Raw genomic sequence first — 14,840 nt, 5'->3', positions numbered from 1 at the left:
TGACAAGACAACACTGTAACAGAAAACATGAAGTTATAGCTGGATGGATAACAACACAGTTACAAGGGATTCAGTTTTTGTTTGCTTCAGTGAAAATTCAGTCATACAGAGATTGATACCCCTCTTCTAAAGAACTATTTGTCTGGGCATGTGGACTACTCAGACTTTACATTAACTCATGAACCTTCTGAGCATATGAGTTTGTCCATCTGACAGATCCATGACTACAGGTGACCATATTCCAATCTTCAGCCTCTCCACATGTTCAGTTTCATAGTTTTTTTTTTAATTATTCTTTTATCAGACCTAAATCAGAAGTCATTAAAACAAAATATGTTTAACTTTATGGACACTGGTGAAGGAGTCTCAACAGCCTACACTAAGTACTGATTCTCATTCACTAAAGTCCAAAAGAAAAAAATTCCATCAACAACTTTAGTTCAGCTCATGCAAGTCTGCTCTTGGTAGAAAAAGAGCAAATAAACGATACACTTCAAGAAATCTCTGAAGGAAGAGGTTAATAAAATAAGTGCAAAAACAAAATTTCAGAGGGATGCAGGAAGAAAGTGGTGAGTATATATATACACTTAGCAGCATTTAGACCTTCACATAAGAAATTTTTTTGTTGTATAGACATGAGGCATTTGGACTACAGCAGCACTGGCTGCAAACCACAATGGTGAGAAATTTTGCACACTGTCATGTGAACAAACCTTAGCTTTGTATAGCTGAACTCCGTATTTCAGTGCATCCTTACTCAACTGATGTGATCAAATGCCAGGCTGCACATATACATGACTATGCATGAAAATATGTGTGTGCAGTTTGGACACTGTACTGGAAAAATCATTCCCTATACAGCTACAATTGTAGAAAGAGAGGAGCAGACATACAACAGCAGGTAGACCTATCTACACATGAAAGGAAAAACTGTCAAGCTTTGTATATTTAGATGTAAACAAGAAACATTATATTCATTCTACTGGCTAATTGTGCATGTGATCATCCAAGACAGGCCTAGTTAGATAATAGGAGAATGTAATGCCAAAGAGCCTGGAAGGAACTGACTATTGTATTTGACTATTTTCCATGCACAAATTAGCACAGCAAAAGAAAGAAATCCTGCAGAAAAACACATGTACTTTATTACAATTCCTAGTGTCACTTCTGTAAGGACCACAACAGCAAGAAAGAGAGCTAAAAAAAGCTGCTGAAAAGATGTAAATAACAAATGCAAATGTGATTAAATGCCCTTCTGACATGATTTGACTTCCAAGTTTGGATGAACACATGGCTGGTTATGGTTTTGGCCACATTTCTTTTGAGCTAGACAACTATGATTTTCTCGTGTTAGGCTTTTATTTTTAAACCAATACAAAGGGAAATCTCCAGAACAGAATGCCTGCTTTCTTTTGTTTCTCTTAAAAAATGGTGTGCTAATATTTCCTTAGCATGCAAAAGTTCACAAATCAATGAGCAAAATTCCCCAAATAGCTGGTCTTAGTCTGAAAAGAGAGAAACTGTCTTTTCAAGTTACTTCCAGTCTGATATTATTTTTTCAAGACAGGCGTCTAATGTTACGTCTCAGATTCTCAAAAGTATCTATGAAAGTATCTAACTCCCATTTATGCCAGGGAAACTGGATGTCTGAGTATGGAGCAAGTTTTAGGGCAGTTAACACATAAACTGCTGACCCCACAGACGTTACTTAAACACCACTCAACTGAAAATGATTACAATTTATTCTGAAGAAGTTTAAGAACCCTAATGGCGTAGTGAGCTACACTCACTGTTTCACCGCTCCAGGTGGCCTACCCTGGAGCCAACTATACCTGCAGACTAACGAGGGGAGCAGGAGAGGTTATTGCTGATACTGCCTGTGGGCTTGTCCATCCCCTTAGTATCATGTGCACACAGGCTGTGCATGTGTCTGGGCTACACAACCTCTTTACTGAGGCAGGGATGCCCAACATAGACTTTAGGTGCTACCTTGCTTCCCAGCCTCTTAATGAAAATATAGGAACATGTGATAAATTATTGTAAGAGTAATCCTGTAAGTATTTGTTACCTAGTTACAACTGTGAACTTCTGCTGATGTTACCAAGAGTGCGACATGACCACAGGCTGCTCAGTGTGGGCGACAGGAGTTTTAAAGGGATACAAGGTGGAACATACATATCCAAATGCTGATTGTCACAGCTTTCAAACAGATTCCACCTACTTGACCGAAGGCTGATACTTAGGAGGTTAATAGCCAGGTCATGGGCCTTATCCAACATCTCTTTTTTTTTTTTTTTTCCCCTCAGAAACATCCATGAACTTCCTACCATGCCCTGTGTGAACTCATGCTGCAATAAACTACACCAGTAACATGTATACCCAAGGTACCCTACAACTTACCTCTATCTCTATCCAAGCTATAGGTCAAATCCTTGCATGTTTACCTAATCTCCTGCTGAAAGCAAGTGAGAGATTTTCTCGAGTGTGGAAGGAGCAAAAGAATAGCCTGATTCAAAAAAGAAAGTTAAGCTTGCTTCACATCACTATTCTTAAGGCACAAAGAGATTTGATGGGAGGTGGAGAGGAAATCTCTTGAGGCAGGGTAAGTTATACAAATATAAACTAGTATATATGGAATATAATGCATAATAGTTGGCAGCAGAATGCACTATTTATTTTTATGAATTAGGGACTGAGAACTTAATTCACAGGCAGCAGAGTAAAGTACAAATGTTATGAGTATGAGCTTAACACGGGGCCAAATCCTACAGTCCTTACACAGTCTTGTTGAGTCATATCTCCTGTTGATCTTCCCTAAATTAGTACTGCAGGATTGGATCATAATATATTACAGTCATCAGGTTATAAACTTCTCATTTTTATAAATGAAAGCAAATCTGTGCTGACTTTATGCCATTTTGTGTGAATGCAGTATTTTAGATGGAAAGTAGCCCTTTAAACAAAATAAGACTTTTAGATTGGTCCAGATAGCATTCTTATTTCTAGTGATTAATTAGTATTTACTGATTATATATCCAAAAGGTGTTTTTTTTTAATCATAGAATTATTTTTAGTAAGTATTTTGAATAGAATTATCCTACTGTTTAGGTCCCCTTGTGGTTACTAAAAATGTGTTAAGATTAATTCATAATTATTACCATAGATTATACAGATAAATAAGATATATTTAATAAATAAGTTATACAGATAAATAAGAAGACACAAGCTGCTATGAAGTTCATATATTTCTGTAAGTTCTTTGCTATTTGAATAACTTCATTAAGTCAAATATTCAGAAAACAGACGTGTATGCCAAGACTATGGTATCAAAAGTGCGTGCACAATAATAATCTTATTGCAGGTTTTCTGATAGCAAACATACAGCTTATAAAATCAAGTAGGAGTCAAAATGGAATATTTAATCTCAACCAAACAGCAGAGTTATGGCACTCAGCTGTAGAGCATCCTATCAAGATAATCAGGGGAAGTCATACAGTAACAATCAGCTTTACAGCCCTGAAGTATACCAGATATCACATAACATATCTTACAAAAGTTGGTATAAACTTGTCTCAATAATGAGTTACAGCAGTAATGAAAGCTTATTTAAACTGGCTGTAGGAAAAAGTTCAGTGCCTGGTTTCTGTGCATGTGCGCAATTGAAAAACATTTTTTCTGTTCTGTGGGTTTTTTTCTTTGTTTGTGGGCTTGGGGTTTTTTTTGTTGGTTTGTTTTAGGAAGGAAGAGCATTTCAGGTACATTACAGTGTGGGGAGAAACAGCTCTTCTCTAAATATCAAGCAGTTAAATCACCATTCACAGGTCATTGCTCTCTAAGTTTATAGAAGTGATGCCAATATCAGCTTCTTGGTCCTACCTGCAGCAATCCACAATATCACGGCTCCAAGCCTTTAATACTTTACAGAGGGTAAGATTTATATAATTTGTTCAAAACAAACTCGTAACTGCAATCTTAAAAGCACACCCACCCGCATATATACACATAGATACAGTATCAGCTACAAGCTACACGTATTTGCAGGAAAGAAATGGCATTTACCAGGATGAGGGAAACCAGAAGCAGGGTGCCAGCAATTGTCCAGTGGCAGCCCTCCATGGTCAGGTCTGTGCCGGACCTGGGTTGGACACTGCGCAAGCTGCGAAGCTCTCAGCTGCCTGCTGTCACATCCAGCGCTGGTGCAAACCTTCAGCCCCGCTTCTCCGCCTCCATCAGCTCTGCTCACATTTCCTGACCCAGGCGTGGGTGGGTGGGTTGGGGTGAGCTGCGGGAAGCGCTCCCTGAGCCGGCAGGCAGCCAATCCCCTCCTGCTAGTCAGACATGCAGCTCAACAAAGCCAAGGGGTCTAGGGAAAGTGTAACAGTGAAAGACGGAGGGGAAGGGAAAAAAGAGAAAGGAGGAGGAGGAGAAGGAGGAGGAGAGAATTGGAATGGCACAGCTGAAGGGAGCGCTCTGCCTTCAGCTAGCCGTCCTCCAGGAGCTCTGCTCCACCACTTGCCATGAACTGTTCACGCTTATTGCTAGGTCAGTAGCTCTCCTCCTGAGTGTGCATTGTTCCAGACAGGAGGGAAACTTAATCTGTGTCAATACATAACACATGCCATGAAAGGCACCAATTGGAAAATGCTGAAATCCTCCAGGGAGAATGTACATTTCAGTAAAGCCTTGTATTCTCTACAGAAAAATGCTCTCTTGGAACCCTTTTACACCATTTGTTCAGCGATAAAGGAGTCTGACTCTGCTCCCAAACTGCAAAGCAGGAGTGTTTCTAGCAGTGTGACTGTCTTTCTGTCACTACTTTTCTCTTTGGGGGGAATTTAAAAAATATCCTATTCTGCATTAGAAGGAAAGTGAGCATACGGGAGGAAGAATTTTGCACAGAAAGGCAAGAGTTCCTCAGGAAAGCTGGGAACTCTGACTTGTAAGTATTAAGTTGACAGAAGTTTCAAATCACTGCTCTCACTCTGTTCAGGGTTCATCCAGTTTGCATGCCTATGCCTATGCTCTTGCATTGCCTGAAGTCTCCAGTGTTCAGTGTGGTTTTTTTTTTGTTGGTTTTTTTTTTTTTGGTGGGTTTTTGTTTTTTGTTTGTTTGTTTGTTTGTGGGTTTTTGTTTGTTTGTTTGGGGTTTTTTTGCCTGTCTCTTATTTTCTGCAGTAGAAAGTGCAAACTGGATCCAAGAACTCTTTCTCAATGCAGAAGGCATTCTCCTGCATGGGGCTGAGCTATACATCTCTTGCAATCACAGTATTACAATGTTGCATGGCATGCTACATTCAGATGAACATGTAGAAAACCCCGTCTTCCCTAAGCTCTTCGCTGTGGTACCTTGGTAAGCTCAGACAATAAAGGAGAAAAGCAAGGTACATGTGTGTTAGGGGTGGATAGCAGTATGCTAGCAATGAGCCTTAAAAGCGACTAAAATCAGAAGCTAGCAGTGGAAAAGGGAAACTGCCAAAGGCACCAGGACTGGGGACAGAAAGGAAAAAGGAGCAAGTGTAGACAACAGACTGTTTAGGAAAACTGCACATCAGTAGAAATGAAAAACAGGCTGGAGGAAAAGCTGGACTAGCAGATGGACAATGATACAGAGTTTGCAAGAGAGAAGGAACTGAGAGGGCAAAAAAAGAGTTACAGATGTTGAGAAGTCAGATAGGAGCAAAGAAGAGGGTCTGGCTTGGCACAACAGTAGCAGAAACATAAACATTGAAGACATCTGAAGGCCAAAATAGAAAAGACAGAAATTAGACAGAGCTGGGTGTGGGAAATTAAGCTGAAGAGGGAAATCTGGAACAAGAAATGGAAGTAATTAGGAACAGTGGGAGAAACAGGCTTCATGTTGCATTGGGCAGCAGTAGCTTGGTTGAGGACCTTTGGGCTTGATGGGAAGTGAAACAGGCAGGAAGACTGAAAAGATTCAGTGGGAAGGGGCTGCAATGTAAAACCAGCGAGGTGGACTGAACGTAGCAGTGAGAAAAGGGCTAAAATGGCTACTAAGATTCCTCTACACCAGTGAGTCTTTTATGTGTCCAAATACCCTCACACAGCAACTTCAGAGACCATTTCCTGGAGGACAGGGGAAGAATGGACCACTTTGCATCATCCCCTGGCTCAGAAGTGGGGAAATCACCACAGAATGACATCATGGCAGAATTTACAACTTCTCATATTGCCCTTGAAAACTCAGGAAACTAAATATATAGATCTACTAGAATTCTAGTGTACGTTTTGTAAGTAACACCACCACCACCACAGAAAACCCATAAATCCTTTGCTTCACCAGCAATACACACCTGAGAGTTGCACAACAGGATGTTTTCCATACATCTTTTGGCCGCTGCTGTTTTCTCCTGTACTCAAGAAGACTAGCATCATAGGAGAAGTATTTACAGATAGCTTCTGGAATTCCTGTACATGAAATTCTCAATGCCAGATTTTTATGGTAAATAGCAACATTTGTAGTATGTAATAGATGAAATGATAACTGCTTTATTTTTAAGAACTAAACTGCTGCAGTTATAATTACATAGCTTACAATGCATGAAACAACTGAGAAGGACATTTTCATAACTATATGGTTGTTTTTTTCTTTTTTTTTTTCTTTCTATCTCTTAGCCCAACTTTAAACTGGATATATTGCACTAATGCTACATAAGCCCATTTTAGAATTCCTGATTTTGGACATTTCTTGTTCAACTTTAGAAGATGTGTGCTTTAAAAGGAAGTTTTAGAGATTGTTCTTATCAGTACAAAGGTCTCGATAAGCAACTAAATCATCTAAAGTGGAATAACCGGATTATACTTGGATTCCATGTATCCTGTCATTGTTCTGCTCATGGACATCCCATTGCAGTTGATGGGCATCTTGTGTGGAGAATGATGACGAGAGAAGGAATCATAGAACAGAAGCATAGAATCATAGCATCATTTAGGTTAGAAAAGATCTTTATGATCATCGAGTTCCAACTGCTAACCTGACATTGCCAAGGCCACCACTGAACCATGTCTCTAAGTGCCACAATCTATATGTCTTAAATACCACCAAGGACAGCCACTCAACCACTTCCCTGGGCAGCCTGTTCAAATGCTTGATAACCCTTTCGGTGAAGAAATTTTTTTCCTAATATCCAACCCAACCCCCCCCGGCACAACTTGATGCCACTTCCTCTTATCCTATTATTTATTACCTGGGAAAAGGGACTGACACCCACCTCATTGCAACCTCTTTTTAGGTAGTTGTAAAGAGTGACAAGGTCTCTTGTGAGCCTCCTTTAATCCGGAGTAAACAGCCCCAGTTCCCTCAGCTGCTCCTTATAAGAGTTGCTCCCTAGGCTCTTTACCAGCTTTGTTGCTCTTCTTTGGATATGTTCCAGTATCTCAATGTCTTTCTTGTAGTGAGTTAAAGATCTTGTGGTAATGTTACCAAATTATGCGGCCTGCAATGTTCAGATATGTTGAAAAGGTGATTTAGCTATAAAGACTCTGTTTATTCAAGATATGTGTTTAATCGGTAGCAGAGCAGCAAGACATTCACAATAGCACTGTGAGTTGTATGAAATTCACCATTCCTGATATTTTGTTGCACATCTAAGATTCACTCCAGATTCTAAAATACAGCTTAATTCTTTTTTTCACAACAAACTCATGCAAACCCAATATTTTTTTCGTGAAACCACATGAATGTCATACTTCCAAAAGTTTGGCTTTCAGTTTTCTGCACATATTTGAACCTAGAAATCAAAGTGAAATTCAAGGAATGGAAACTCACATGAATCAAGTCCAAAGGGAAGGTCTACTCAAATTCTTGCATAGAGCTCTAATGAGGAGTCATGCCCAATATCTGCCAATTTCTACAGAGCAGTGTTGCATCTAGCTAAAGGCTCATTTGAATTATCCCTAACTGAAAAAATAAAAAAAAAAACTGAAAAAGAAGCGAAGCTTTACTGAAAAATTACTTTAAGGCATGAAGTGCCTGGAAGCGTTCTGGAGCTGAACATCGCCATATCCTGCTGTTCATGCCTGGAGTTTTGTTATACTGCATATATCTACCTTTTATGGAGTTCATTTATTTATCTCGCTGAAAGGTCATTCTAGATAGGGAACACTAGTTGCGGGGGGGGATATTTCTTTTTGCATTGCATACATACTGAAAAATAAAGCCTGTAGTAGGAAGAAGAAGATGCCCTAAACAAGGTAACACTGTCTGAAAGGTGCAAAATCTCAGGCCTTGTTCATTTCCAAACTGTCTCTGCCATGCACCTCAATGCAAGCATGCAGAGCAATAAGACACTTCTACCCGCAGCAGGAGTTATAGCTGTGCCTACTGTGCCCAGCACTTTCTTTCACCAGTGAGACAAAGGTTGTTCTCAGCAAAATTGTAATGCTACAGATGAAGTCCTGAGTCCTTTAATATCATTTGCAAAATAGATACTAGAGATTGGTGTGCCCAGGATTATTGCATTCAGTAACACTTTATACACATGCAAATATGTCACCTCCAAACGCTGATATTACAAACATAACCCTTTCACTGTCTTCAGGGAGAGTGAATGCACTGATACAAAGTACTCCATGTCCTGAAAATTACCCCTTCCACTTACTGAACTGGTCATTAGTTGCAGTTCTCCTTTACCTCTGCCAGATATTTAAATTAAATTGGTTTGCATCTGTTTGTGAGAAGCAGTGCAGCTTATCAGCACTGTACACCTATGGCAGATTATATGACATTGAAGTAGAAGCAAAGGAGGGTGTCTGAAGCAGTATTTTAAGCTCTACAGATTTAACAATACTTAATTTGAAAAACACGCGTGCAAGCAGAAGAAAACCATTAACATCAATATGCTTTATAGCAGGAAAGAGTGAACTCAACTTTGGAGCTGATCTCCCTGGGGAGAATGATACCATTTTCACTCAGAAGCCACCTGTCTCTTCCTGAAGGTTGGACCTCTCTTTTGCCATCAGGTCTGTAGCAACACAATTTTTAAATTTCTTTTCACTTTTTCAGTTAACAGTTATTCTTAGGTATTTTTTCTCTTATAAGCCTGGATTGATTTCTGGGAACCTGGAAGCTTGTGCAAATATGCAAAGTGAGAAGCAGGAGGGAGCCAGTGCTTTATAAGGAGCTTTAGATAGGATTAGCATTTACACGTGTGTGTGCCTCCAGTAGATATGAAAGAAACTAGAATGAAAGTTATGAAGACTGCAGTATCGTGGACTGCCAAAATGAAGCTCACCCAGGTGTACATGACCTGTGATTACGAAACCACTTTCATCAAAGGTTAAAGTTCTGATGCATACAAAACTTCTACCTCAACTTCTGACTTGAGATAAAATTCAGATGTTCAATAGCAGGAACAACATAGCTCTGAGGCATATCTCATTCACTGCTAGCAGGACAATAGATAGATAGTTCAGCCTTTAGACTCATCCAGTCTTTGACCTGTAAGAGAGACTCGTTGCCACAAGCACTGGGGTGCAATGATGTCACCTCAGAACTCATGTGCTGCAACCTCTCTGGCATCCACTTGAACCTCTATATCTAATGTGAGAAATCTCAAGAAAGAGATGGTAGATAATACTGCTTAATCAGTTTTGTTTAGCTGGACAGAAATCAGACTGATGAGATGCATTCACATGAAACATTCTGAGCTTTCAAAATTGAAGCTGAACAGTTGCTGTCTCTGTGGGAATTGTGGGAAGAGATGGAGTGAATGCATATGTGAGAACTGTTTCTTTTTATAAATTTAACTGCACTTATTGAAGCAATGAGCTACAAAGACATCCTCCCCGTTCCCACCTTAGACTGTCACCCTTTACCTTACGAATTAAGATAACTGTTGTGCTTCAGTAACAGCCCTCCATTGTTGTCATCAGAAAAATCTAAACCAAAATGTCACCAAAATATCTAAAAGTTTATAGACTTTTGCAGTGTCTTTCACAACAATTTAACATTGTATTCACATTTTGTCATCGGAAAGGTGTGGTAATTTAGCAGATGAGCCCAACATCTTAAATTGAAATGCCTGAGATCTGAATTGCAACAGCAAAATTGGGGAATTCTGCAACATTAGATGCAACATTGCTTCCTCCTCCTATTTTGATAGAGAATCCCAGGCAAGACAGACAGGCAGCTATCCATCATTATTCCAACACTTTATCTCTCAGGCTTGTTCCTGTCCTAGGGTGCCCGTTACATACTCTTAATATCTCTCCTCATCTTTGGACATGCTCCCTGTGGGCAGACTAAGATGTACTCTAGTTTTAGTGTCGTCCCAGTGCCTGTCTGTGAGTGGGCTCACACATGACTCTGGGACACTCAAACTCTTTCTGGAAAGTGAACCTTCCAATTCTTTTCCTCACAGAAGACTGTTTCCCCAGTTTTTGCACTGCTGCATGCTTCTTTCCAAGTCTACTTTCAGAAGCCTGTGTAATTTATTTATCTCCAGTCTTTCCACGCCTCTTGCTTCTCAGCTAGTACTGTATCTCAGCTTCCTCTGTTGTTTACAAGCTATACTCTGTAAACAGCCAACAAAATACAGGAAATACAGTTTTTAATGTTTTACAAAGAGGGCAATGTAGATACAGGGAGATTGACTAACTTGCCTTTGATTTTACCTGAAGTCACTGACAGAGCACAGAATTTTACAAGATTTCAGAAGACGCAGACTAGCAGCCTTGGCTACACGGACCAATATGTCGTTTGTTCCATAAGAAATCTTGCTAAAGTAAATCTCATTTAACTAAGTATGGCAATAAGAAATACACTGCGAGCAGTATGTCAATAAATTGATGTCAACTGCAGAGCAATTCCATTAGCTTACAGAACACATTCAGATCTTGCAACGGACTTAGACCTGTTCTATACTGACAACGTTTGCAAATCCATGACCAGTTTCATAGTCATTACTAGATTTTTAACTCACAGGCCCAGCTTCAGATGTCAGGCCAATATACGAGTTGTTACACTTTTCATAAATGTTCCTAGCTCACTTTCGGCAAAAAAAAATCCCAGAAAACATGATCTTTAAAGGCTTGGATACCAACAGCAGATGCAAACAGGTTTGCATGCAGCTATTGAAAGTCTCATAATTTGAGCTGTCAGGCTTGTGATTTTAGAGATATTACACAGCAACACTTGCGGTTGATGATTCTCCTTTTGAATAGTGCAAGAACAGAGCCTATACTTTTGTAAACCAGCCCAGCTGGAAGTTGGTTGGAGCTTTATGAGTTATAAATTACATTACTGAAGAAACAAAACCAAACCAAATGAAAAAACCACACACACTTTTCAACCTCTTTGGGTCTCTTAACTTAAGGGACTTTTGTCTCATTTTCATTCTATGGCAGTAGAGCATAGGGTAATCCTTTAAATTGCTCTTTAGCTTTTGTAATGCAGATGGGATTTGATTCCACTTTCCTTTTCTTCTTATCAATATTGAGATTCTACAGGCAGGCTTAGACCATTGTGAGCAAACCTAAAAGTAATTAGGTGAAACTGCCAAAACATCATCAAGGAAAGAATATGCAAGTTTTAAGAATCTTACAAAGAAACGAGGAAGAATAGAAGACTAGGAAATACATTTTGGATCAGGATTTGGAAAACCCCTAAGGTGGGGGAGGTGGGATTGGGGTTTGGCCAATTTGCAATACTTGGCTCTGTGTCTGGATTCAGCTTTCCAAAGTTTCCAAAAGACAAGGGGTGTGGAGGCAGTAGAGGAGTTGGATTCAAGGGTTTTGGGTTTTGGCCCATCTCTTGTGCTAGCAATTAATGACAATGTCTGGACATCACAAAGCATACTTTGAAATGTTGAACCAGCAAGGTATTTAAGCAGTGAAGAAACCCTTCTTTCTTAGCATGAGTGTTTTGATATCGAAACACTAGTGAAGATGCCATATGGAGGAACAGCCACTCAGTCACAACAGGGACTCCATACAAAAGACACAAAGTATTTACCCCCAAGTTCACCAAGTTAATATGAATTAACAGCGCAGCCAAACAACAAGGATTACAGCACAAAACCACCTAATGATCTGTTTGAAAGCTGGAATTGATATTCTTTGTGTGACAATCACAGAGATGGAGAATAATTGAAGGTCAGTGCTGAGGAAAAAAAATCTTAGAGTACGAAACTCATTTTAAGTACAGATTTAGATAAAGAATATGTCATAAAACATGAGGATAAGTGGTAGAATTTTTGAAACAGAACAGGGCTCAAATGGCTGCAACACATGCACGGAAGTGGAAAAAGGTATCCAGTTAAATATTTGAAACATATGGGTTTTGTTTATGTTTCTTGCAAATATTTGAGAAAAGTGAACAACTCCTACCTGTATACAGCCATGACCATGAATACACTATTATGTTGTAACAAAAATGTATTTATAAGCAACCAGTAAAATACTGGAAGAAACTATAATATTAATAACTAGTAGGCTATCATGTTCCATATTAAATTTCTCAGCACTGCAGCTCACTATGCAAAGAGCAGCCATTTCTACTTGATGGATTAAACAGTTTCAAAATGGTAGAAATACAGGAAGCAGTGAAACAAGACAGAGAGTATTCTTCTTTCGAGCTAAGAGGAAATATTCTCACTATCAGAGAAACAGGTGAAAAAATGAAATATTTTTTCCCCTGTGTTTACACCTGGTGGGATCTACTGAGACTCTAGTTTGCATTCACGATGGCTGGCAACTCAAAATTCAAATCCATGCGTGGACTTGAATCTTTACAGACAAGGCTCTTTATATAACATTTTAAGAACAATTGTGGTTGGTAAATATATGAGTAGCTTGCACTGAGCCAGGCATGTGGTTACATGATTTAATCTTAGGAGCCTAATCCTTCTCTTATTTATGGAAAAAATCAGGAATACTGAAAGTGAACTGAGTAGGATCTTTTATGAACTAAATAATATAAGAATTAGAGAAAAATCTTAAATTTGTATGAAATATCATCTGCATTATAATTTTTTTACCATGTAATTCAGTGTGTGCTCATTTAATCTGAATTTAAAAAATAAAATCCTTTCATGTGGCAATCAAAGGTAAAGATCATCACAGCACTAAGGGTGACAAATACTCACCAAGGAACTGAAGAAAACTGTCTGGACTAAGAACATTAAACATTCCCCTCAGAGGAGAATGATGTGATTTTCCAATCAAATCAACTACTGCAGTAGACACAAATTTCCAAGTAATGAAGGGTAAGGAGCATTCAAAAATAAACCTCACCAGCTTTAACCAGTAAAAACTAAACCCCTCAGTCATACAAGAACTCAATATCTGCCCCTAAACTCCATGCACAGCCTGTTTTATCAAACTAGTCTATATATATTATCAAAACATATTAATGGACATGTTGAGGACAGCAGATAATGCTGCATGGGTAAGCACAGCAGAGTTGGTTGACTAGACTTACTAGGGGTCAGAAGCCAAATGATTTCCCTAACATTGTCAGCAAATATGGGAACAATTGTTTAACTGAATTTCAGGACTGGATTATTTTGAAACATCACTTATTCACATGTTCAATGGTTCAAAGCCTGCTGCACCAACATTTTTTCATGGGAAAAGCACATAAGATGGAATTCTGCAGCCTACTAGAAATCAGAGCTTTAACTTCAGAGGCCATTTACCTGATGAATTCTCATGAGAATTTAATGTTTTCAGATATCTTGTTGCACCACGCATGCCTTGATCTAGGACTTCCTGTATATGTACAAGAGAAGCTTATAGTCCCATCATCTTTGTATGTCGTAGACTCTCGACTCTCTGAAAGATTTTTACAGTGTCTTTTTAGCCATTTCAAATGGCAGTCTGTGAAGACTGGTCTGTTTTTGAAACATCTAACATCTTGCCTGAAGTCACAGCTGTACAAAAATATCTTCACATATCTTAAAAAAAAACCTCTTGGAACCGTCATTATAATTCATCTGTTACCAGGTGCCGTTTGTCTTATTTAAGCAGTTTATCCACTGAAACGGATGCTGTATTTCATGCATACGTGTTTCCAAAAACTATTTCTTCATGATGCACTGCATAATCTGTTCTACATTTAATTTACAAAGACTTTTATGGAGCTATTTCTTTGTTAGCTATTTTTGACTTTATCTTTTTTCTTTTATTAGAATCCTGATTCATAAAATTTGCCTTTATGTATCTTTGATGTTAACAATTGTTCTGACCACTGTAATTTTCTTTGCCTGCACAACAACATGGAAGTTGATGAGAAATATTCTTGTGCTGGAGTATGTCTTTGTTCAGTGACAGAGTATAACAACTATTGGCTAATAGTCACTCTTTGGCCAAAAGTTTTGATGTAGTAAGAAAGAACTGTATCTAAATCATGAATCAGGAGCAGATTACCTAGGCAACCCTAACTGCTTACCATGGTTTTACAGCATCATTTCTATGTAAAGATTTACATTTCCCATCTATGTGTTACTGCTGCCTTCTCTCCTTGCCCCTCCTGGCTTTGACCACACATGTATGGACTTCTGTCAAAGTTCAGTGAAGGATAAAGCAGAACAGATATTTTGTATTGTAGGTCTGCATTGTGTCTTCTCTGTGAGTAATGAGGGGAGTTGCTTTCTTTTGTTGGTAATTCTTTAACATTTATGAGCACAGACCTTCACTACACAGACAGAGAAAATGGCATGTCACTGCATCAAAAATACTGTCAGCTCATCAATGACTTCCTGCGATGCCATTACCAGTTGAAAAGCTGATGAGGGTAAACTGGATGAAGCTAGAGATGAAATAACTTTCACACTGACAGAAATACAGCACTATATGCCTAATATATTATAATATATATTTCC

The 14,840-nt window shown here is 38.8% G+C and overlaps 1 protein-coding gene across 2 annotated transcripts in view; it reads right to left on the bottom strand.

Annotated features, from left to right (window-relative positions):
* Nucleotides 1-14,840, bottom strand: part of ADAMTSL1 (ADAMTS like 1) — a 449,261-nt gene that overhangs the window by 186,138 nt on the left and 248,283 nt on the right. The window contains exon 1 of one of the 2 annotated variants that reach the window (XM_080372871.1): nt 4,060-13,705. The exons of the other annotated variant lie outside the window; for it this stretch is intronic. Within the exon in view, the coding sequence (XP_080228997.1) occupies nt 4,060-4,116 (57 nt within the window). The 5' untranslated portion in view covers nt 4,117-13,705. Of the gene's footprint in view, nt 1-4,059; nt 13,706-14,840 lie in introns of those variants that run through there. 2 annotated transcript variants of the gene reach the window in all.

Source organism: Falco punctatus (assembly GCF_963210335.1).
Source record: "Falco punctatus genome assembly, chromosome: Z".
Taxonomy (NCBI): domain Eukaryota; kingdom Metazoa; phylum Chordata; class Aves; order Falconiformes; family Falconidae; genus Falco; species Falco punctatus.
Note: the sequence above shows the minus strand (reverse complement) of the source record. Positions and strands in the feature narration are given on the sequence as shown.